Genomic DNA, 24,026 nt, shown 5'->3' on the forward strand with positions numbered 1-24,026 from the left:
CATGGCTTCCTGTCCAGCGAGAACATGGCCAACTGTGTCATTTCTCATTTCCTTATGTTTACCCTGAACAATGGGCTTCCCCAGTGGCCTAGCAATAAAGAATCCACCTGCAATGCAGGAGATGCAAGAGACGCAGGTTCGATCCCTGGGTGGGAAAGATCCCCTTGGAGGAGGAAATGGCAACCCGCTCCAATATTCTTCCCGTGGACAGAGGAGCCTGGTAGGCTACAGTCCATGGGGTCCCAAGTGTCAGAAACGACTGAGCAAGTCAGCGACAGAAACGACACTCTGAACCATGTGGAAACACTCAGGCAAACGTGTGAGCATGGCACAGCGATAAGCAGAAACAAAGACTGGGCTGGGAAGATGAGAGGGAAGTCCCATCCCTATCGAGAAGCACCTAGACCGTGAGCTCCATGAGAGTGAGGACAGAAAGGGAGGGCGGCCCCTGGCATCCAGCCCAGCATCCATGCTGAGCAGGTAAGTGGAAACCCGGCTTCGAGAGGGGAGCATCACACCTATTTGGAGAGGCTTCTCCACCGGCCCTAGAACAAAGGCCACCACAGCAGGAAGAAGGCAAAGCCAGCTGCCCCTACAACACACCCCCGGGGGGCGTCTGCCCCTTTAAATCCCCATCTGTGTCACCTCTCTGGTTTTGGTCTTCTCTGTCTCTTCCTAAACCTTTATGATTATTTAAATATTGAGGTACAAGGTCTTAGATTTTTTTTTATTCTAGGATCTTTTTTTTTCTTTTTTTTTCCCAATTATTTTTATTAGTTGGAGGCTAATTACTTTACAATATTGTAGTGGTTTTTGCCATACATTGATATGAATCAGCCATGGATTTACATGTGTTCCCTATCCTGAACCCCTCTCCCACCTCCCTCCCCATCCCATCCCTCTGGGTCATCCCAGTGCACCAGCCCCGAGCACTTGTCTCATGCATCCAACCTGGACTGGCGATCTGTGGTCTTAGATTTTTTAAAGCCAGTCCCAAAATTTAAAAAAAAAACAATTGATGTGAGACGCAGTGCTGATGAAACCATGCAGGAAAGAACACTATCTTACTGGAAAGTTATCAGTCACTGCAGCTGAGAGGCGGTTGTCTCTGTAACTTAGAGTGTATCAAGAGCCTTAAAAATATACATATCCATAACCAACAAGGACCTACTGAAGAGCACAGGGAACTCTGCTCGATGTCATGTGGCACCCTGAATGGGAGGGGGTGCCGGGGAGAATGGATACATGTATACTGTGGCTGAGTCCCTTCCTGTTCACTGAAACTACCACAGCAAGGTTAATCAGCTATATCTCAACACAAAACAAAAAGCTTAACGTTTGAAAAAGAAATCCATATCCACCATCTGCCCCAGCAATGCCACCTTTGAATCTATTTAGCAAAATAATCAAGAGTTAAGAGTTCAGTCACTCAGTCGGGTCCGACTCTAAATAATCAAAGATGGAAGCAAAGCTTTATTTGCAAGAATACTCATTAGAACATTATTTATAACAGACAAAAGTAAGAAACCACCAGATGTTCAAGAATATGAGAATGTTAAATAATCTCTTGCTCATTCATATAAAATGAGAAAAAAATCATATTGTCAGAGATTATTTAAAAGGAAATCAAAAAACAAAAAAAGAAAGAAGTAAAAACAAACAAAAAAGAATATTTAATAATCAAAAAATAATATGACATTGTAGGTGAAAAGAACAACATATAACAACATATAAAGCTGCGTATTATTAGTCCATTTGATGACAAGATTACTTAAAATATATGCATTTGAGACATTATTTTGCCGACAAAAGTCTAAAAGCTATGGTTTATTCAGTAGTCATATATGGAAGTGAGTGTTGGGCCATAAAGAAAGCTGAGTGTCAAAGAACTGATGCATTTGAACTACAGTACTGGAGAAGACTCATGAGAGTCTTTGGACTGCAAGGAGATCAAACCAGGAAATCAGTCCAGAATATTCATTAGAAGGACAGATGCTGAAGCTGAAGCTACAATACTTTGACCACCCAACTCATTGGAAAAGACCTTGATGCTGGGAAAGATTGAAGACAGAAGGAGAAGGGGACGGCAGAGGATGAGATGGTTGTATGGCATCACCGATAGAAGGGGACAACAGAGGATGAGATGGTTCTATGGCATCACCAACAGAAGGGGACAGCAGAGGATGAGATGGTTGTATGGTATCACCGACTCTATGAATATGCGTTTGAGCAAGCTCTGGGAGTTGGTGACGAAGAGGGAAGCCTACCTAGCGTGCTGTAGTCCATGGGGTCACAAGGAGTCAGACACCACTGAGCAACTGAACTAAACTGATGCATTTGCATGTATACACATGTATCTTTTTTCTTGGAGTAGTACTCTCTTCTTGTTTTTTTTTAACTGATGTATAATTGATTTTCAGTGTTTCCAGAGTAATTCACTGTGAATCAACACATATATCTGAATCACAGCAAAGTGATTCAGACATATATATCCTTTTTCAGATTCTTTTCCATTATACATTATCACAAGATACTGAATAGTTTCCTAGGCTGCATAGTAGGTCCTTGTTGTTTATCTATTTTATTTATTTTATATATTTTATATATAATAGCGTATTTGTTAATCCCAATTTATCCCTCCCCCAGCTTTCCCCTCTGCTAACCATAAGTCTGTCTTCTATGTCTGTGAGTCTATTTCTGTTTTGTAAATAAGTTCATTTGTATCATTTTTTTAGATGCTGCATATAAGAAAAGTCATATGACATTCCTCTTTCTCTGTCTGATCTACTTCATTTGGTGTGATCATCTCTAGGTCCATCCGTGTTGCTGCAAATGGCATTATTTCACCCTTTTTATGGCTGAATAATATCCCATTGTATTTTTATACCATATCTTCTTTATCCATTCATCTGTTGATGGACATTTAGGTTATTTCCATGTCTTGGCTATTGTAAATAGTGCTGCAATGAACACTGGGGTGATGTATCCTTTCCAACTAGAGTTTTCATTTTTTCCAGATATATGCCCAGGAGTGGGATTGCTGGATCATGTAGCAACTCTATTTTTAGTTTTCTGAGGAACGTCCACACTGTTTTCCACAGCGGCTGCATTAATTTACATTCTCACCAACAGTATAAGAGGGCTCCCTTTTCTCCATTTATCATTTGTACTTTTTGATGGTGGCCTATACATGTATGTCTGTAGATAGTAATCACATTACTTTATTCCCCTCTTTATGGTTTTCCATACCTTTCCCATCACAAATACACACTAAGGTTTGATACTTCTGGAAAAGTTTATGTATTCCTTTCATCATATTGTTAAGTGTTTAAAGCAGGTCAGTTGATGAATCAGACCCAATTTAAAAGTACAGATACCTTTTTTCACAGTAGACAAAAGATGGAAACAACTCAATCCCCATCAAGAAGTGAAAGAAAGACAAACAAACCGTGGTCCAGCCACACAACACAGCATCATTCTTCCTTGGTGGCTCAGTAGGTAAAGAATCCACCTGCAATGCAGGACACCCAAATTCAACCCCTGAGGTGGGAAGATCTCCTGGAGAAGGGAATGACAGCCCACGCCAGTATTCTTACTAGAGAATCCCACGGACAGAGGAACCTGGTGGGCCACAGACCACAGGGTTTCAGAGAGTTGGACACTGAGCTACTCACACTTTCACTTTCACTTTAAAAGAGGAAGGAGATTCTGACGCATGTTACAACATGGATGAACCTTGATGACATTTTGCTGAGATGAGCCAGTCACAAAAAGACAAGTACTAGATAATTCCATTTATGAGGTGCTGAAAGTCATCAAATTCCAAGACAGAATGTAGAAAGGGGGCTGCCAGGGGCTGGGGTGGGGGTGGGGAGTTAGTGTGTCTGCAGGGTCTAGTTCTGCAAGATGAGAGTGTTCTAGAGATGTGGGGTTGCTCAACAATGTGAATGTGCTTAATGCTCCTGAACCACGTGATGAAAAATAGTTAGAAAAGCACATTTTATGACGTGTATTTTACCATGATGTTTTTTAAGTGCAGAAATACACAAAGTGCAACCTTTCATAAAATGGTCAAGCAAGTGTCCGAAGCACATCCTGAGCTGGGAGCCTCGGTCAAAGGGAGAAGGAAAGAGGGAGGGCCCAGTGGGGAGGCGGGCACGGAAAAGGGACCCCTCTCCCATCAATAGGCAGGAACTCAAGGTTCCTCCACCCATAGGAAGCACATGAATCATCCATGCAGGATTTCAGGGAACAAAGCAGAAAATCGCCAGGCAGCGGGTCCCTCTGGGAGCTGAGGGGAGGGAGGGGGTGATGCTGGCAGGACCCAGAGCAGCAGGAGGTGAGGGAGCAGAGGGAAGGGAAGGACACATAAAGGATGCCTGTCACCCCCTTATTTTTGCAGATGCATATTATTCACATTCTGCAAGTTAATTCATGTGTCTACATCATAGGGCAGGACACATTCCCCTCCAGTGATTTCAGTGTTTTTAACACACAACCGCTGTCTTCTTCCTTGACCTTGATCCACAGGACCCTGTCGCTGGCAAGTGCTCGCTGCTTTAGAGCCCAGACGGCTCATTTGCTGGTAACCAAACAACCCCTCGGCTCTTGATCACAATTAAACTCTTGGCCAAAAGAGGTGTTCAGGGTCAAGTGGCCCAGGGCTCCATGGGCAGTCACAGGATGGGGGAGGGCTCCAGGTAAGGTGGCCATGACCCCCACCCCAGAGGGAGATGGCAGTGACCCTCAAGTTCCCTGTGCTCCTGTGAGACCCCCCACCTGCCCCCCACCCCACACTCGGAGCTGCCCCACACTCTCCGCCTTGACGCCATGGAGACCATATCATCCTGCCTCCCACCTGGGCTTCCATCACTCAGTCCAGGGAGCCAGAACCCCCGGACACACCCCAACCTTCTGGGGCAGAGAGCATCCTGGGGGCTCCCACTGAATCCATGGAAGGACATACCGACTACAACTGGCACCCTCACCCTATCCACGCTGGGCAGCAAAATCACTGAACCCCAAAGATACACCCCAGCATGTTACTGGCTCATGTCCCCCAATGTCAAGTCTTGTTTCCATGGAAGCATGAACTGGGAACAAGTGCCCTTCCCTGAGGGCTGCTCCCTCAAAGGGTCACTCCCTGGTCAACAAGCACTGGGACAGTGAGAACAGCCACCAGCCAGCACTCCCCTCCCCACCATCTTCAGGTGCGATGGAAACAGAAGGAAACCCAGAGCCGACCCATTGCCTTTCCCAATGCAAGAGGCCCAGTTCTGAGCCTAGCTTGGCCAGAGACCTGTTCTGCAAACTTCCAGAAGCCACAACCAAAGAAAGAACAGCTCCGAGGGGCCCTCTGACATGAGACAGATCAGACCTCCCAGACGCCCTGAAGCAGCCACAGGGGGACCATGACAAAGGAGCCAACCCAACTCAACTCAAGACAGAACATTCCAGACTAAAGAGCAGCCATTCACCCTTGCCAGGCACATCCTGCGTGCCCAGGGCAGGGCTTCACTGACCCAGTTCACTTGCTCCCCAAACACATCTCTCTGGGCAGGTCCTCACAGTGTCCCCATTTTACAGACGAGACTGGCCACAGCAGAGGCTCGGAGTGGTCACGTGGGGCCAGAGTGGAGCCTGCTTACCACCACAGCCCCCGGGCACTTCCCCAGCATGCCAGCACCACCCACGGGCACAGCTTCACCGCCTGACACTGTCGTTCCCTCCTTCAAGCAGCACCAGCAGCCAGCACAGACACAAGGGGCAGCCCTGCTCCTACTTCTCAACGATGCCTTTTCTCCTGAGACTCCCCTGAACACAGCGCAGAGAAAACTAGACGGTGAGAACCCCTCCCTAGAGACATCCTTCAAGGAAGCGCTTGGTAACACGCCCCCACCAGAGGACCTCAGGCTCCCAGGGACGTAGCTCCCCTGCCGAGGGTGTTTCATGCACCAGAACACAACTCCCAAGACAGAGAAAACATGGCAGCAGCAGCAACAAAATGAAAATGAAATTTAGGAACAATTTAGACAGGAACGTAAATGAACTTGAACTGGTCTACATTTGCTCTAGATGGCATGAATGCTCAGCATGTCAGATTGTTTGCGATCCCATGGATTGTAGACTTCCAGGCTCCTCTGTCCGTCCATGGGATTTCCCAGGCAAGAATACTGGAGTGGGTTTGCCATTTCCTCTTCCAGAGGATCTTCCCAACCCAGGGATCAAACTTGCATCTACCGGGTCTCCTGATTGGCAGGCAGGTTCTTTACCACTGGGCTACCTAGGAAGCCCCAGGTTTGCTCTAAAACACCTTCTATGGCCTGTGAAGACCGAGGTTGGACTTGAGGCCGGCCCTCACCCAGGAAGGATGCACTGACTCTGTACTTGGAGCGCAAGGGTGCAACCTCAGCCCCAGCACGGGGCCTGCCGCCCACAGGACCTACTCTACAAATACATGTTGAGTATTCAGTAAATCAGTTACTATATAAAAGGTATACACCAACCTACTAGCAGCAGTTATCTCTGGGGAGCGAGGTTGGAAGGGAAAACTTTTAGTTTTATGAATTTATTGGATAAAGATTAATTCTGTCATTTTAACTGTCCTCAGCAAAGGACCAGAATCGAAGCTGTAGCACACTGGCCCCTGACCCACAGCAGCCTCAGGGAGCACAGCCCTGTCCCTGGTCACTCCCTCAACGCAGAGGATCGAAGTCACTATCCAGGAACTTAGAAGACACATAGCCCGATTCCGGAGGGTGGGCAGTCAGCTCGACCTGAGAAGCCTGGTGGGAGAACCCCATCAGTACATAAGGTGCTCAGGCTTGGGGCACAGGGCTCCTCCCAGGACCCATATGTTGTTTGTGAAAGTGCAGCATCAGCAGTTTGGGGCTGGGGAGGCACCTCAGTAGGTGGAGGGCTGGCCCAAGGACACACCAGTCAAGAGGGGTCACCACCACATGGCAAGCCTGCAGGTCAGTTCTCGGGAAAGCTCTGCCCACCTCAGTTCAATAGATGAGAAAGCAGGGCTGGAGTCAGTGAGCTGGCAGGTCAGGCCGGGGACAGCCCCGCACCAGCACAGAGTTGGGATGCCGATGCTCGAGATACAGGAGGGAGGGAGGATGGGTTCCCGGGGAGCAGAGGGCAGTGAGCCGAGCCAAGCAGGAGAGGAGAGATGACTGACAGCACAAGGGCCCAGCAGGGCAGCAGGCAGCAGTGAACCCCTGCACTGACGGCCCAGCACAGTGCTCTGGGGCACCCCCTCACCACCCCTGCCAGCCAAACCTCCGGCAGCTACCACACTTATGAAAACCACATGTGAACCTACAGTGACCTCCATCCACATTTCAGTTGAAAACAACCCACTCCTAGCACTGACATATATCCACTACCATGCATAAAATAAATAGCTAGTGGGAAGCTGCTATATAACACAGGGAGCCCAGTCCGGTGCTCTGTGACGACATAGAGGGGCAGGATGGAGTCGGAGGGAGGCTCAAGAGGGAGGGGATATGTATACACTTACGGCTGACTTACAGTGTTGTACGGCAGGAACTAATACAACACTGTAAAGCAATTAACCTCCAATTAAAAATTAAAAAAAAAAAACAGAGTGAAAGCAACTCACTTCTCCCACATTGCGGTATTTTACAAATGAACAAATAGCCAAGTCCCATCACAACATCAAAATAAAACCAAGCCCTCGGCAAGTTAGACAAGTGATTCCCACCACTGAGGCCAGCACCAGCCCCTGCCTGGGCCCCTCAGGGCCATAAAACACTATCCAGCAAAACAACTCTTTCAAGAGTGAGTCACAAAAGCCCACGAGATCCTGTGCAGAATTTGTAACAGAAACAATAACCGCTGTCAGAACATGGGCTGGGTGCCTGGGAGGCTGCACATGGGGGCTGAGCAAGAGGGTCTCTGCTCCCAGGTGGTCTGGGGACTGGAGAGGAGGCTGCCCTGGTCCCCTCTCCCTCAGAGGAGTGAGCACAGCTCCCGCCCACCTGCTACAGCGCATTCTGGTCATTTGTTTCTAAACAACAACATGAATTGTTCTTCATTTTTGCCATTTTACAGGCACCACCTGTATCCATCAAAGGCCCCAGTGCCCGCCACTCCATATCAGAGGCAAACTGGAGGCCAAGGGGGCTCAGCTTGTCCAAAAACGCGAACTCAGGGTCAGGAGCTGAACTCAAGCTCCTTGAATCCAGAACTCCTCTCCATGATGCAGCCCTTTACCCCTCCAGCCCGACCTGAGATGCTGAGAACAAACAGGGGCCTGTTTAGGCCCCTGAGATGCTCCTGCGCCTCCCAGGACGGACACAGAAGCCGGTCCGCACTCGCTTCTGTATCTTCATGTTTTAGCTGCAGTTCTACTGACCCCCGCTGGTGACAGATGCACATCAGGCCCCAAGAACATTCTGCTTAAACATCCAGAATCCCAGGTCAGAAAAACTCATCCGCTGACTTCCTACTTCCTGCAGGTGCCCACCTGGGTACCTAATACCTGCGCTGTGCAGCGGGGCGGGGCGGGGCGGGGGGGGGGGGGGGGGATGCCGGCCGCACCTCCCAGACCAGTGGGCGGGGCTTAGATCCGGATGTAGGTGTCGCATTTCCATCACTCAGTCCTGCAGCACAACTAGGTGATCTCTCCAGCCTGCAACTCTTACTACTCCTCCCTCTGGGCTAAACACGGGCGCCTCACAGGGGGCAACATGGCTGCTTAGAGGGGGTGCTGCAGGGACGGGGGTTAGGGCTCAGTGATCCAGTACAGATCCAAACCTGGAACACACACACACACACACACACACACACACACACACACACACACAAGAACATGCTCCTATTCATGGTTAATTGGTCATTTCTGATATATCATCATCTGGTCTCTGAGACGTTGGAGAAACAATGAGCTCAGGATGGTGACAACCACCATACACCCGTCCCAGGAGTTCGTGACCTCAGATGACAAGGTCTGCAGCCCAGCCTAGACCCCAGCACCCAGGCCACATGCACAGACATCATTGCTGAGACACACACTCCTTCCTGGAGCTGAGCCTCCTCTTTGGGTCCTGGGTGTTTCTGTTCTGAGCCAAACACTCGGCACCTCCCACCTTTCCTCCCCGCTGCTCACACCCAAAGCCACATCCTGCCTCTCCTGGATGGAGCAGGGAGCCAGCTCCCCAAAAACAAGCGGCACCAGGTGGGAAAGGCTGGCGCAGTCCCTTCTCCTAGATTCTTCCAGACAGCCAGGAAAAAGCCCCCAGATGCGCCCGGAAGGAGCAGGAGGCCAAGGAGGTGCAGCCCATCAGTAGAACCTAAATGCAGATCAGCCCCCAGAGGGATTCATGGTTGTGAAGGGCTGACCTTTATCAACCAGGAGAATCAACTCCTAAATCACACCAAGTCACAGCCCTGAGCCTGTCCCATGGATTTCACTTCCAAAGTAACCAAGCAGCTTCACTCGCAAGTCGAAAGGTGGACCAGCCCAATGTCAGTGGACAGGTAAATGGATAAACAAAAGGTGGTCCTTCCATACAATGGGGTACTATTCAGCCTTAATAAGAAAAGAAATTTTGACACATGCAACAACACAGATGAACCTTGAGGACATTATGCCAAGTGAAATAAACCAGTCACGGAAGGACTGACAGAAGTGCAGGATTCCACTTCTGTGAGGTCTCTAAAGGAGTCAGTTCATAGGGACAGAGAGTGGAATGGTGGGGGGCAGAGGCTGGAAGTGGGGGGCAGAGGGGGCAGAGAGATGGGGAATTGGTATTTAATGGGACAGAGTTTCAGTTGAGGAAGGTGAAAAGGCTCTGGAGATGGATGGGGGGATGGCTGCACAACAGTGCGAGTGAACTTAACGCCACTGAGCTACACACTTAAAACTGGCTAAAATAGTTAAGTTTTACGTTATACCTATTTTACCACAATTAAGAAGTTACAATAATCAAGCCACTCATATGGCGGTCCAGCACGGGTGGGATCCAGCAACAGTGGTTTTCCTGGTCATGGTCGTAAAGACATGAGCTCTCTGCCTTATGAGACCATTTCCCGAGGAGAGAAGGCAGGGAGGACCCAAGGGATGCGAGGGATGCTCAGGAAGGGAGCGCCAGTGAGAGACAGCCACCCTCCTCCTCCTCCCCACTTCCCCCTCCTTCTCCCCCACCACCACTGGGCTGTTAGCCGGAGGCACCCAACCAGCGCTCACCCCATGCAGCCCAGTTCCTACAAGATCTAACCTAACAGAGACTCATCAAGTGACCAGAAACAGAAGAGTCCTCACCTGATTCTCCGTGAGCTGGAAGGAGGCCAGGTATCTGCTGCAGACCGGACACCAGAAGGTTCTCAGGAAGAAGGTGGAACACGGGCTCCAGAAGTGGGTGTGGCCTCAGTGTGTACTGCAGGCTGCAGTTCTCAATGAGGGTCATGTGCTTGTTCTCTGGGGGAGAAAACACCTCCTGTGACAGCTGAAACCAAGGCACCTTCAGTCAAACCAGCCAATAAGCTGAGCATCTTGGGAAAGAGCCAGACAAACAGGAAAAGTATTTTTCTAGGGAGAGAGGGGAATTGCTCTGTTCGTTCAGCCAAGAGCAAAAAAGAATCAACCCTTAAAAACTCTCTTTGGTAAAACTGCAATGAAAGAGACACCTGTTTTTGATCTGACATAATAGAATCTCTGGACTCACCTCTTCCCCTGAGCAGTGAAGTCAGGTATGGCTCGCTCCCACGATCAGAGGGACCCTGGAGGGCGCTCTGACAAGAATATCTCTTCTTCAGTCTCAGCCTCGCATTCATTGATCCCCATAAAGCAGCAGGACTAGGTACTGGGCAGCCAGCAACCTCCAAGACAGAGTCCTGTCCTCTAAGAGGACATAAGCCTGAGGTGACTAATATAAAAGCCTACTGACACCTGTAACACATGGGAGAATGGGATCCAAACCCCAAGAAAATTTTGGATAACACACTGGGGAAGTGAGAAGAAGGAGAGTGTCCTGAGAAAGGAACTGCTGGGAAGAGTTCAGACAGAGTTCTCAGGGAGGTGAAGGGAAGGCGTCAGCAGAAACTGGGCACAGGGCCACAGGGCCTGGGGTTGAGGGGGACACAGACACGCCCTCAACACATGGCCACCAAATGGTGCATCTTGCTACTGCTTGATTTCCTCCACTGACAGGGGACTCACCACCCCCTGAGGCGCACTAAGTGATTTCATAAGAACTAAATGTGCATTCATTAGAAAATAAAACTGTATTATTGAAAATTGCATTTTTAATATCTCACCACTCCACACACAGGATCTGCTTACTGTAAGATGTTAAATGCCCTAAAAGGCACTCTGCTACATGGCTGGCTGGAGAACACATTGGTACAACCTCCATGGAGGGCAAACAGAGGAAATAATACAACACTGCACATGGAGGGCCCCCAGACCAGCAATCCCACTTCCAGGAATTTACCCTACGGATTCACGTGCACATTCACAAAAGGGCAAATGTTCACTGCACCTTCAACCCTCTGCTCCTATAGAAGAGCTCCAAGTGTCTGTCTGGCGGGGGGTGGTTCAGTCACAAACAGCAATTCAACTAAATGCCACCCAGTGGTAGAAAGAGTGAGCATGCTTCCTAGTGCTGATATGAAACACCCTTCAAGATAAACAGTTAAAGGGAAAAATAAAGGTCTAGAACGACTAGACGGGGGCAAAACAGGACCACGGGCATGCACATTTGCTCATGTGTTATCAGAAGACACAGAAGGACCCACAAGACCCCAGAGAGGAAATCACCTGTGATGCAGGCGAGGAGCTGAGCACAGGGGTGAGGAGACCTCACCTGAACCTTCTCACACTGTTTCATACTTTGAATTCTGGATTATGTGAGTGCATCACCCAGTCAAGAAAAATATCCCACATTTCTGGAAATGCCCCCTGAGAGGATGAGCTGTCAGTCTGTGGCTGTCCTTCCTCAGGCCCCTCATACAACCATAGCCCCCATACCCTCCACCAGAACAGTGGTCCTAAAATGGACCTGGACGGGGAGGTGGGTGCTGCTTGCTGTTTAACAGTTGCTGAGTCTAAGGATACTTCAGGAGAGAAAATGCTGGCAAGTTCATGATTAAATTCAACTGGGAAATAACCTAAAAGGGCTTCCCTGGTGGCTCAGACAGTAAAGAATCTGCCTGCAATGTGGGAGACATTGGTTTGATCCCTGGGTTGAGAAGAAACCCTGAGGAAGGGAATGAATATGCACTCCAGTACATTAAGGCTGTATATTGTCACCCTGCTTATTTTAACTTATATGCAGAGTACATCATGAGAAATGCACAGCTGGACGAAGCACAAACTGGAATCAAGATTGTCAAGAGAAATATCAATAACCTCAGATATGCAGATGACATCACCCTTATGGCAGAAAGAGAAGAACTAAAGAGACTCTTGATGAAAGTGAAAGAGGAGAGTGAAAAATCTGGCTTAAAACTCAACATTCAAAAAACTAAAATCATGACATCCAGTCCCATCACTTCATGACAAATAGATGGGGAAACAACGGAAACAGTGACAGACTTTATTTTCTTGGGTTACAAAATCACTGCAGATGGTGACTGCAGCCATGAAATTAAAAGACACTTGCTCCTTGGAAGAAAAGCTATGACCAACCCAGACAACTTATTAAAAAGCCAAGACATTACTTTGCCAACAAAGGTCCATCTAGTCAAAGCTATGGTTTTACCAGTAGTCATGTATGGATGTGACAGTTGGACTATAAAGAAAGCTGAGCACTGAAGAATTGATGCTTTTGAACTGTGGTGTTGGAGAAGACTCTTAAAGAGTCCCTTGGACTGCAAGGAGATCAAACCAGTCCATCCTAAAGGATATCAGTCCTGAATATTCATTGGAAGGACTGATGCTGAAGCTGAAACTCCAATACTTTGGCCACCTGACACGAAGAACTGACTCATCGGAAAAAACCCTGATGCTGAGAAATATCGAAGGTAGGAGGAGAAGGGGATAACAGAGAACAAGATAGTTGGATAGCATCACTGACTCAATGGAACATGAGTTTGAGCAAGCTCCGGGAGTTAGTGATGGACAGGGAAATCTGGTGTGCTGCAGACCACGGGGTTGAAAAGAGTCAGACATGACTGAGAAACTGAACTGAACTGAACTGATCCACTCCGATATTCTTGCCTGGAAAATTCCATGGACAGAGGAGCCTGGCAGGCTACAGTCCATGGGGTCGCAAAGTCAGACACGACTGAGCAACTAACACTAAAAGCCAGTCTTTATCATTAAGCTAAGTTTCTGACCAACTGTTCCTCGATCATGAGATTTTCACCAAATTCAGGAAGTGGAAGGAGGCTCAGGATTTCACACAGGCTGGAAGGCAGACACCAAGTTCCCACCATGGAATCCAGGCAACATCTCAGAGACAGAAAGTCACCCCCGCCCCCACTGTCCCCAAACAGATCCACCTCCACTGCTAGAACCCTGTTCACATCCCCCAGGTCAGAAAAGAGCCCCACACCAGGCCCCTGAAATGGCTTGTCAGCCCATCCTCTGCTTCACCGGGCACCCCTCCGTCCACCCTCCACTCAGCCAGCAGCCAGGGGGCGCCTCATGTCTCTCCCAGGAGCACCCTGGGTGCTGGGGTGGGGGGGGGCAGGAGAAGCCACAGAGGCAGGCAGGAAGCCCCCACTGCTCTAAGGCAGCCACTTGGCGCTGAGTCCACACAGAGTAGGCGCTCCTGCAGGATGTCCCTGTAATTGGCACCACTGGATACCTTGCTGTGCTGGAGACAACCCATGCACTTTCTGGTCAGAGGCTTCCAGGGACAGCCGGTGACCATGTTCGACAGCAACTACTCACGTGGGGGCAAAGCTGCTACCCAGAGGCCGGGGGGCCAGCAGCCCTCCCTCCAGGTGGACCCCACGGGGTCACCCTCACAAAGTTATGTGCTTCCTTCAGGCTTGTATGTCTCAGGTCTTTAAATTTTCATTGTTTTTTTTTTTTACTTTTTGGCTGCACCACTCGGCACACAGGATCCCAGTTCCCCGATCAGGGATGGAACCTTCAGCCGCTGCAGTGGGAGCACAGAGTCCCAACCACTTGGCCGTCAGGGAAGTCCCCGGGTCTTTAAATTATATCAGACTTCAAGCCCACATTACACGTTCCTCAGATCTATTAACACCTGAGCTAAGGTGGTGACGCTCTAATACTCAGGGAAGTGACATGATGAGCAGGTGCTGTGGAGGCCCGGCCAGACCGCGTCTCTTACGTTCTATGGGGTCCTGAAGGAGCGGGTGGAGGAGGGCTCGCGGGCTCCCGTGATACAGTCTCAGCCTGCAAAACAAGACGCGGGAGCCGCACATCAGCACCTTGCATTCAGTCACAGGACCCCAGCTATGCTTCTCAAAAGCAAGGCCTGTGGGGACCTCCGCTCCACCCCTCTGGGAGCTTCCTCCACCCTCTGCGGGAAACAGGGACGCCTGAGCACAGCATCGGCTCCATGAGCCCACAGCGCTGGTGGGCAAGTTTGTCCAGAGTACACACTGCATGGTCTGAATGCAGCCTGAGCAAGGGCACCAGAAACAATGCCTGAGGAGTGGCTTGTGCCTGAAAGTGTCCCAAGATTTGAAACTTTTGAGGGGCTTCCACGGCTGTGTGTCTAGAGTGATGGTTCCCAACCAGGGAGGATTTTGCCCCGTTGGGGCAACTGGTAAAGTCTGGAGATGTTTTTGGCTGTCAGAGCTGGGCAGGGAGGGGGCTACTGGCATCTCATGGGCTGTGAAACCATACATTGTTCAGGACAGCCTCGTAACAAAGGCATATCAAGCCCAAAGTGTCCATGGAGCCAGGGTGGATAAGCCCCCACCTACAGTGACAACGCAAACCCCACCATGGCTGAAATGACCACATACCGTCTCACCCATCTGGGCACGTTCAGGTCCTAACATAACAGAGCCTGGCACATGGCAGACCCCCAGCCAGTGATTGCTGAGTGAGCCCCTACTGCTCCCTGGGAGCTTGCCTGGGAAGAACCTACTGCTTACACTCCGGACCCTTAGGAGGTGGACACTGCTGTCCATCAGGCACAGATGATGAATTCAGAGTCAACAGTTTAAACAGCTGGCCCAAGACCCCACAGGAGTAAGGATGGAGCAGGACTCAGCCCTTATCCTCCTTACGTCAGATCCCACCACCTTGGCCAAAGCCAGTCCTGCTCACACCTGGAAAAGGATGGCTGGGCTTACACAGCAACAGAAAACACAGTTACAACCTGAAGCAAAAACATCCCCATGAAACTGTGATAAACACACACAAACTGACAAATTCAGAGCTTCCTATTGTGAATGAGCCGTTAATTCACCACAGAGAGATGCTGGGAACCCTAACAACTGAGGAGACAAGGCAGATACCGTTTGTCCTGGGAGGTGGAAGTTGGAGATTCCGGCTTGGGGCTGAAGATCCGAAGAATTCCAAACCCACAGGACAGAGTCTGGAGGGTCCCGTCTCGTCTCCTGCCTTCAACGACCACCTCCACCACGGCCACGACATGAGGGTGGTTCAAGGATGTGTGAAAATACAAGGGCTGCCAAAGAGAAGTGGACAGAGTAAACACTCTTGACCTGCAAGAAAGAAGCTCAGGGACACAGGCAGGCTCCCTCCTCACCCTCCACTATTCTCATGTCAATGCTGCAAACACACCATATGGGGAACAGCATCCCTTCCAGGCACGAGAGGAGAAGGGGCCAGGAAGGGAGCCCCTCAGAGACAGACCCTGGGGTCACAGCTCCTCCTTCCAGGACACCCAGCATCTGGATACAGGACTGCTTGCTTCTCCTTTGGGAGTTTTTCATCCACAGAAGATGCCAGAAGACATCAGAGCCTCTGGAGAGGAAAGGGGTTGCGGCAGCCGTGCTCCCCACCCTTGTCACCTGCCAGGACCATGAGCCCAAAGATGTAAGTAGCCCATGGCACCCATGCATCCAGTGAACTGCCCACCACACCCACACGTCCACTGAGTCGCCCACATTGCCCACACGTCCGCAGAGCCCTTTCATGCAATGCCCAAACTTCAATCACAACTCGCCAATACTGACTCTAATCCCTGTTTCCTGTGGAAATACCATGAGGCTTCATCTGAATGAATTCTGTTTTAACTAAGCAATATCCTGGGATTTCCTGAGGATTTCATTCTGTCATTTCCAACCCAGAATGAGATGGTTGGATAGCATCACCAACTCAATGGACATGAGCAAACTCCGGGAGATAGTGAAGGACCGGGAAGCCTGGTGTGCTGCAGTCCACAGGGTCGCAGACAGTCAGACATGATGACTTAGCGACTGAACAACAACAGCAAAAATCTTTGTTTATAACAAATATAGCCTTGAGAATATTTAAGACAAGATTTGGTGAGGCGGGGGTCCAAGCCAAGCAGAGGATACTCAAATTGCTACTAAAAGGTTTCCCACTTGTAGCTTCTCCATGGGGTAGGGAGTGAGAAAGACAACACAGACGGGTCAAACCCAGCTCCTGTCACTGAGATGCACATGCCCACATGGGAACAGAAACACCTTCCTTCTGCCACTGTTTCCAATCTCCTAAAATCCAGTGCAGTCACTCTCATATAAAACTAACAAACACCATAGACACAGATGACAGAAAAGGAGGTGCGAACTGGGTTTGCAAATCTTCAGGGAACAAGTGTCCCGGGAGCCCAGGTCAGTGCTGAACTGAGGCTCTGTACTCAAGGGGTCCCTGGCATCCAGCATCCTTGTTAGGGTGAAGCCCAGGTGGTAGGGTCACCAACTGAGCACAAAGACCACCCCCCAGTGCAGGGCTGGCCAGCCGGGCTGCAGCAATGTGATTTAAACTTGGAATAATCCCCCATTAACGAGTCATTACCACGGTGTCACCAAGAAAACGTTTACTGTAATCACAGACTGTCAGCCCAGGATAACAGAGAGACACATTAAAACATCAGCCATGAGATATAAATCGTTATTCTATTATCTTTTATTGCAAATTGATGAAATAATGACCACTTACAGCTGACAGGTGGTTGGACCAAGAGAGAATTATGTTTCCGTTTCCAAGACTTGAGGACTGTTTTAAAAAGCCCCACCGTAAAGTCAAGTTTGTCATTATCTCACCTCCCACATTTACACCTGTGCATATCAGTTTTATGGACACTACCCACTTTTCTTCTTGGCGGTGAAACAAACATTGTCAGCTCTGATGCAGAGCAGGCATAATCCTCCAGCTTAGAGGTCACCTTGAAATCCTTTGCCCGGAGGCAGTAGGGCCAGCTGCTTTGGGCATGTCCCAGGTACCAATTGGACTTCCCTGGTGGCTCAGCTGGTAAAGAATCTGCCTGCAGTGCGGGAGACCTGGGTTTGATTCCTGGGTTGGGAAGATCCCCTGAAGAAGGGCACGGCCACCCACTCCAGTATTCTGGCCTGGAGAATTCCATGGACTGTATAGTCCATGGGGTCACAAAGAGTCAGACACGACTAAGCGACTTTGACTTTCACGTACCAATTCATGGCTATTGACTCTCCACTTCCTTTACCACTGCAAACAATTACTGAGACCAAACTAACCACAGAGCCCCACTCTGGTCTGTCCCAGAGACTCCACTTTCACCAGCAGGGTCAGCCTTGGAAGCTCAGCGTGTTACAAGGCAACACAGGGTCTGAGTGCCTCATCCCCTCACTACTGATGGGTAAGGACTAATGCTTTTCCAAACGTGATTTACTGCCTCTCTAATGAGCACGCCGTGCATATTAAAGAATTTCTAGGGACTTCTCTGGTGATCCAGCGGTTAAGACTTCATTTTCCAATGCAAGAGATGAGGGTTCGATCCCTGGTCAGGGGGCTAAGGTCCCATGTATTTCTCAGTCAAACAAAACAAAACACAAAACAGAATCAATTTATTGGAACAAATCCAATAAAGACTTTTTTAAAAAATGGTCCACATTAAAAAAAAAAAAAAGAATTTCTAAGGAACCTGGAAACACGATCTAGCCCTCAAGAAGTTCAAATGTAAAGGTTAATTTGTTGTTGTTCTTCAGTCGTTAAATTGTGTCCAACTCTTTGTGACCCCATAGACTGTAGCACACCAGGCTTCCCTGTCCTTCACTATCTCCCAGACTTTGCTCAAACTCATGTCCACTGAGTCCGTGATGCCATCCAACCATCTCATCCTCTGTCACCCCTTTCTTCTTCTGCCCTCAGTCTTTCCCAGCATCAGGGTTTTTTCCCATGAGTCGGCTCTTCGCATCAGGTGGACAGAGTATTGGAACTTCAGCTTCAGCATCAGTCCTTCCAGTAAATATTCAGGACTGATTTCCCTTAGAATTAACTGGTTTGATCCCCTTGAAGTCCAAGGGACTTCTCAAGAGTCAGCTTAGCCAGGTAGAAAACACACACCCTGCCCAGGGCTGACCAGCTCAGAAATTCTGTTCAAGTAAAAGCCCTGGGGATGAACCACGCAACTCTGTGGCTTCAACCCTTCAGGCACCTGGCTGGGAGATCCCCAGAGGAGCCCAGTCATCTAGAACCCAGGCCCCCTACCCTCACCGCACCCCCGTGGGCTTGGTCAGACATTCCAAGCACGATCAAGCAGTTCTGCTAACAAGCTTTCCAGGAACTTCCCTGGTGGTCCAGCGGTAAAGAATCCTCCTTCCAATTCAGGGGACACATATCCGATCCCTGGTCAGAGAACTGAGAACCCAGTTCCATATGCCTCAGAGCGAGTAAGTCCACGCACAACTACTGAGCCCATGCACCACATCGAAAGACCCCACATGATGCAGCTGGGACCTGACACAGCCAAGTAAATAAATATTTTAAAAACCAAGCCCTCCAGGGTTAGGATGCCTGGCGGCGGCCATGCAAAATACCTGGAGATGTATTAGCTGCCACCGTGGGATTAAACGTTGACGTCAAGCCCGTCCAATTACCTAGAAAGAAGCCGTGGGACACAGAAGAGTGGGGCTCTGGTCCCCCCACACCACAGCTCACTCATCCACCCTTGACAAGGTGCCCCCCTGACAGGATAAACTGGTTAATAAATCACAGAAATGCTCCTGTCTTAATGCCTTCATCTTCAAAAACGCCGACATTTTGCCTCAGGGCTGAGGGTCCATTTTTCACACACGTGACAGAATCGAAATTGGGCCTCAGATGAAGACAGGCATTTGAGTAGAGGCTTGTCCATGGCTGCCCAGCCGCTCGACCTGCCCTAAGTGACACACACTCTTCCGCCCCAGGCTGAGGACAAGGCCGGGAGAGAGGCGCAGAAATTAAACTAGTACCTTCCAAACAATTTTGTTTTCCTCTTCTTTGACCTCACCACACGGCCTGTGGGATCTCAGTTCCCCAACCAGGGATGGAACCTGTGGATACATGGTGTCCTAATCACTGGACCAGCAAACAATTTTCTTTAGTAAACCTTTAGTAGGGTAGCTTCAGGAAGGTAAATACACCACATATCCTTCTGCTGCCACTGTCTGTCAGCTCAGCCTTCCACTGGAGGCTCTGAACAGTTTGCTGCACATGACCGGCCGCAAAACTGACCGCTCCAAGCACAGTGAATCCACGAGCAAAACTCTTCTCCGGGAGTTGCAAAATCTCTAATTCCAGTCTGAAGCTTCCACTCATCTGGGGTGGGGCCTGCCATTATTTGCAGGAAAAGAACACAGCTCTGGAGACATCGCCCCCACCCCCGGCCCCCGCACCAAGAGCATTATCTGACTCAAAGCGTCTGTGAGCCAGGGTTGACAAGCTCCCGTCGACAGTGACAACGCAAACCCCACCACGGCTGAAATGACCACACATCATCTCGCCCATCTGGGCATTTCCAGGTCCTAACATAATAGCCAGGCACAGAGCAGACCCCCAGCCAGTGTTTGCTGAGTGAGCCCCTACTGCTCCCTGGGAGCTTGCCTGGGAAGAACCTACTACTTACCCTCTGGACCTTTAGGAGGTGGACACTGCTGTCCATCAGGCACAGATGATGAATTCAGAGTCAACAGTTTAAACAGCTGGCCCAAGACCCCACAGGAGTAAGGATGGAGCAAGACTCAGCCCTTTTCCATCTTACATCAGATCCTACTCCCTCAGCCAAAGCCAGACCCACTCCCGCCTGGAGAAGGATGGCTGGGCTTATTCAGAAACAGCAAACCCAGTTACAACCTAAAGCAAAAACAGCCTCAGGAGACTGTGATAAATACACAGAAGCTGACAAATTCAAAGCTTTCTATTGTCCCCACATGTATGTCTATGTGCTCAGACTCTCAGTCGTGACCAACTCTTTAAAACCCCATGGACTGTAGCCCACCAGGCTCCTCTGTCCATGGGATTCTCCTGGCAAGAATGCTGGAGTGGGGTGCCATTCCCTCCTCCAGGGGATCTCCCAGACCCAGGGATTGAACATTCAGCTCTTAAATCTCATGCAATGGCAGGCAGATTCTTTACCACTAACACCACCTGGGAAGCCCACGTGGTAGACAGTTCAATCACCAAACAACTAAATCCCTATGGAAACATTAAGGAGAGATATCATTTCTCCTTCTATTCATTCACTCACTTCTATACCCGCCCCCCCACCCCATTTCTGGCTCAGGGTCCCCAGGAGTTGTTTCTGTTGAGCCAGACAGGAAAGAAATCCTCCTAGGTGACATGGCTAAGACCAGGCACTCTCGGCAAAGACGGCACCCTGGAGCCATGCTGGATTCCTGCTTTGCAAATGGTTTACATCAGTAGCAGCTCCTGGAACATGAGAGTGGGTAAGGAGAGCGGAGGGCATGTTCAGGAACCTGGCGATTAACCAAGTCACTGGGCAGAGCCTGCTGGAGTTTTACTTGGATACACTGACATTTCTTGACAGCATCTACTTGTTTTTTAATTTTATTGAAGTAGAGTTGATTTACAGATGTTGTGTTAATATCTGCTGTATAGCAAAGTGATTCAGTTATACATATATTGTTGCTGTTGTTCAGTCACTACATCATGTTGGACTCTCTGCGACCCCATGGACTGCAGCAGACCAGGCTCCTCTGTCCTTCACCATCTCCTGGAGTTTGTTCAAACTCATGTCCATCGAGTCAGTGATGCCATCCAACCATCTCATCCTCTGCTGCCCTCTTCTCCTCCTGCCCTTAATCTTTCCCAGCATCAGGGTCTTTTCCAATGAGTGGGCTCTTTGCATCAGATGGCATATTCTTTTTTACATTCTTTTCCATGATGGTTTATCACATGATATTGAATATATCAATAGTTCCCTATGCTATAAATATAAACCAGTTTGAATCTGCTAACCCCAAACTCCCAATCTTTCCCTCCCCCAGCCCCCCACACACCCCTTGGCAACCACAAGTCTGTTGTCTATGTCTGTGAGTCTGTCTCTGTTTCATAGATACGTTCACTTGTGCCATATTTGATCTGGGTTCTGGCTGCCTGTGAAGAACCACTAGGATTCCTACCCAGTGGCCCGAGTCAAATAAATACAGGAGGAAAAATGAGCCTGTCACTGCAGGCTGAGCGTGGTTAGTTAAGGAAAGAATTTAAGGGAGAATTATGTCCATCGCAGAAAGAAAGTGCAGGAACTGCATGGTGCTTTGGCCTCTCAGATTATTTTTTAAAGATATCTTTTGAGAGGCTGAAAGAATGATCGACCATCTCAGCACAAGTGAAGGGTGATTCCTCTCCACCGAGGGCAGCCTCGAAGGAGAACACAGAGTTCTGAGCTCAGAGCTGAGAGGCCTGGAGCTGGTGCCCTGTGGTCCGCCAGGCAGAGCGGGGAGGCTAGGACGAGAGGGGCATAAGGAATTCATCACTCCCGGAAAGAAACACCCGGCTCGGCTCAAGGCAGGACTCCTTTCGTCCATGGTCTTTCCTACAGGACGTTGTTTGCAAAGTAATGAAATAACATCTTCTGTCAGGGCTGTGCATTACAAGGACAACTCAATCAAAACCCAGAGCCCACATGGTTGATTCATGAGTCTACACAGAGACCAGACAACCACATCGATTTCCAGATGGGCCCCTGCTACTGGCCGCTGGTAACCTCGGTCACATCACCCCTGCTGCTGCGGCTGCTGCTGCTGCTAAGTCACTTCAGTCGTGTCCGACTCTGTGCAACCCCATAGACGGCAGCCCACCAGGTTCCCCCGTCCCCAGGATTCTCAAGGCAAGAACACTGGAGTGGGTTGCCATTTCCTTCTCCAGCACGTGAAAGTGAAAAGTAAAAGTGAAGTCGCTCAGTCGCATCCGATTCTCAGTGACCCCATGGACTGCAGCCTACCAGGCTCCTCCATCCATGGGATTTTCCAGGCAAGAGGACTGGAATGGGGTGCCATTGCCTTCTCCGCATCACCCCTGAGCCACAACCAATGGGTAGAATCAGAAAAGCCCAGGCAATTAGTAAAATCAGAAAAAGATCTTCACAAATTTCAGAATCATCTCTAAAGAGGGCAAATTGTGTTTCTCTCTATTCCCTTAGGTGTGTACACAGAGCTTTGCTCAGATGACACAACCCCATAACCAGACCCTCCACATATCCAGGCCACCCCGGGAACACGCCACATTTCATGTGCACATGTACGTCCATGTATACACACACACACACAGCAAAGCGGAATCTCTGTAGTTCACTAAACTCTGAACATCAAGGACAAGAGGACAGCGCTGGTGGGGAGGATGCTGCCAAGCGGCCCATCAGGATGGACCGTTCCTGGGGCAGCACTGGCCTCTGCTGCCTGCCTGGGGCATAGCACCTGAACACAGCTCTGGCTGAGCAGTTCCAGGGCCTTGGCATCCCCTCCCAACCAGAACTGCTCTGTTCCCCAGCACTAGCCTCGCTGCGATCAGTAACTGAAAGGTGCAGATTCTTCTGAAAACATTAAAGACTGTGGTCCTCCCTCACACACGGCCCTGGTCCCCTCACCCTGCTGAGCAGAGCCCAAATGACTGAGCGGCACTCAGCTCCCACGGCTCGGATCAGACATGAACTGAGCTGAAAAGGCCTCGACCCACAGCTCCCAGGATAGGGGGACGCCTGAGAACCCTCTCGGGCATGGATGCTGAGCCCTTGATGAGCCCAGAAGGTGGAGCCGCAGCTCTGAAGGCCATTTCTTACAATGCACCTTCTACTCTGCAGGGCTCTCAGCCACTGAGCTGGTCGGGGTGACAGCAGGCCCTCCGCATGTGGCCTGTCTTGGCGGTGACCACGGCTACAAGGAAAGCCATGGGGAAGGTCACAGGAGGAGGGTTCATCTTGGGACCCCAGTGGTGGCAGAGTGCTCCTCTGCTGATCTCAGGGGATCACCATCCCCTCGACACAGCAGCACTTCCAACAGAACCTGCAGAGCCCCTCCAGCATCAGGGTTAAAACAAGGCTCGAGAACAATCACTGTGGTCAAGGTGTCTGTCACTTACGGCCTCTGACCTGCCAACTGCTCTTCAAGACAGAGACATATATACCAACCTCCAGAGGCAAACAGCAGGGCTGAAACCTCCCCAAGAAGCTGGGAGCCAACCATCCCGTGGTGACTCCCCAGGAGAGGACACAGTCACCGTAGTATCTGTCACCACACTAGGCTTTCCAGGGCGTGACTGTCCACTCGAGAAAAAGAATCCAAACAGCCCAGCCCAGGAAGGCAGCACCCCAGCCAGGCTCCCAGCAACATTGGGGCCACCGCACTCCTGCCAGGCCTCGGCAATCCCCAACCGCCCGCCCCAAGACAGAGGCGCAAAGTGACTCAGTGCAGAAGCTGGGACAGCACCCTAAACAGCCGCCCACAGTCACATGTGGTTTACAACACACAGCCCCTCTCTAGATTCAGACACCAGACTGAGGGGCTCAGCATGGGCCATCTGATGGCCGGAACACACCAGTCAAGGTCCTGATCCCCAGGACATATGTCCCCATGGCTGTATCTAATTTCCCTGAACCTCGGGGCACAGCATCTCCCTCTCCTGAACGTTCAGTAAGACCAGTAACATCAATCCACGCTGCACA

At 49.9% G+C, this 24,026-nt stretch overlaps 1 protein-coding gene across 4 annotated transcripts in view; it reads right to left on the minus strand.

Moving 5' to 3' along the window:
* The window catches only part of NPHP4 (nephrocystin 4), a 133,057-nt gene that overhangs the window by 94,551 nt on the left and 14,480 nt on the right, over positions 1-24,026 (minus strand). For all 4 annotated transcript variants that reach the window (XM_070474192.1, XM_070474191.1, XM_070474193.1 and 1 more), the window contains 3 exons: positions 15,418-15,590; positions 14,277-14,341; positions 10,292-10,447 (listed from right to left, as the gene is read on the minus strand). In XM_070474192.1, the coding sequence (XP_070330293.1) occupies positions 10,292-10,447; positions 14,277-14,341; positions 15,418-15,590 (394 nt within the window). The remainder of the gene's footprint in view (positions 1-10,291; positions 10,448-14,276; positions 14,342-15,417; positions 15,591-24,026) is intronic.

Source organism: Odocoileus virginianus, chromosome 11, assembly GCF_023699985.2.
Source record: "Odocoileus virginianus isolate 20LAN1187 ecotype Illinois chromosome 11, Ovbor_1.2, whole genome shotgun sequence".
NCBI lineage: Eukaryota > Metazoa > Chordata > Mammalia > Artiodactyla > Cervidae > Odocoileus > Odocoileus virginianus.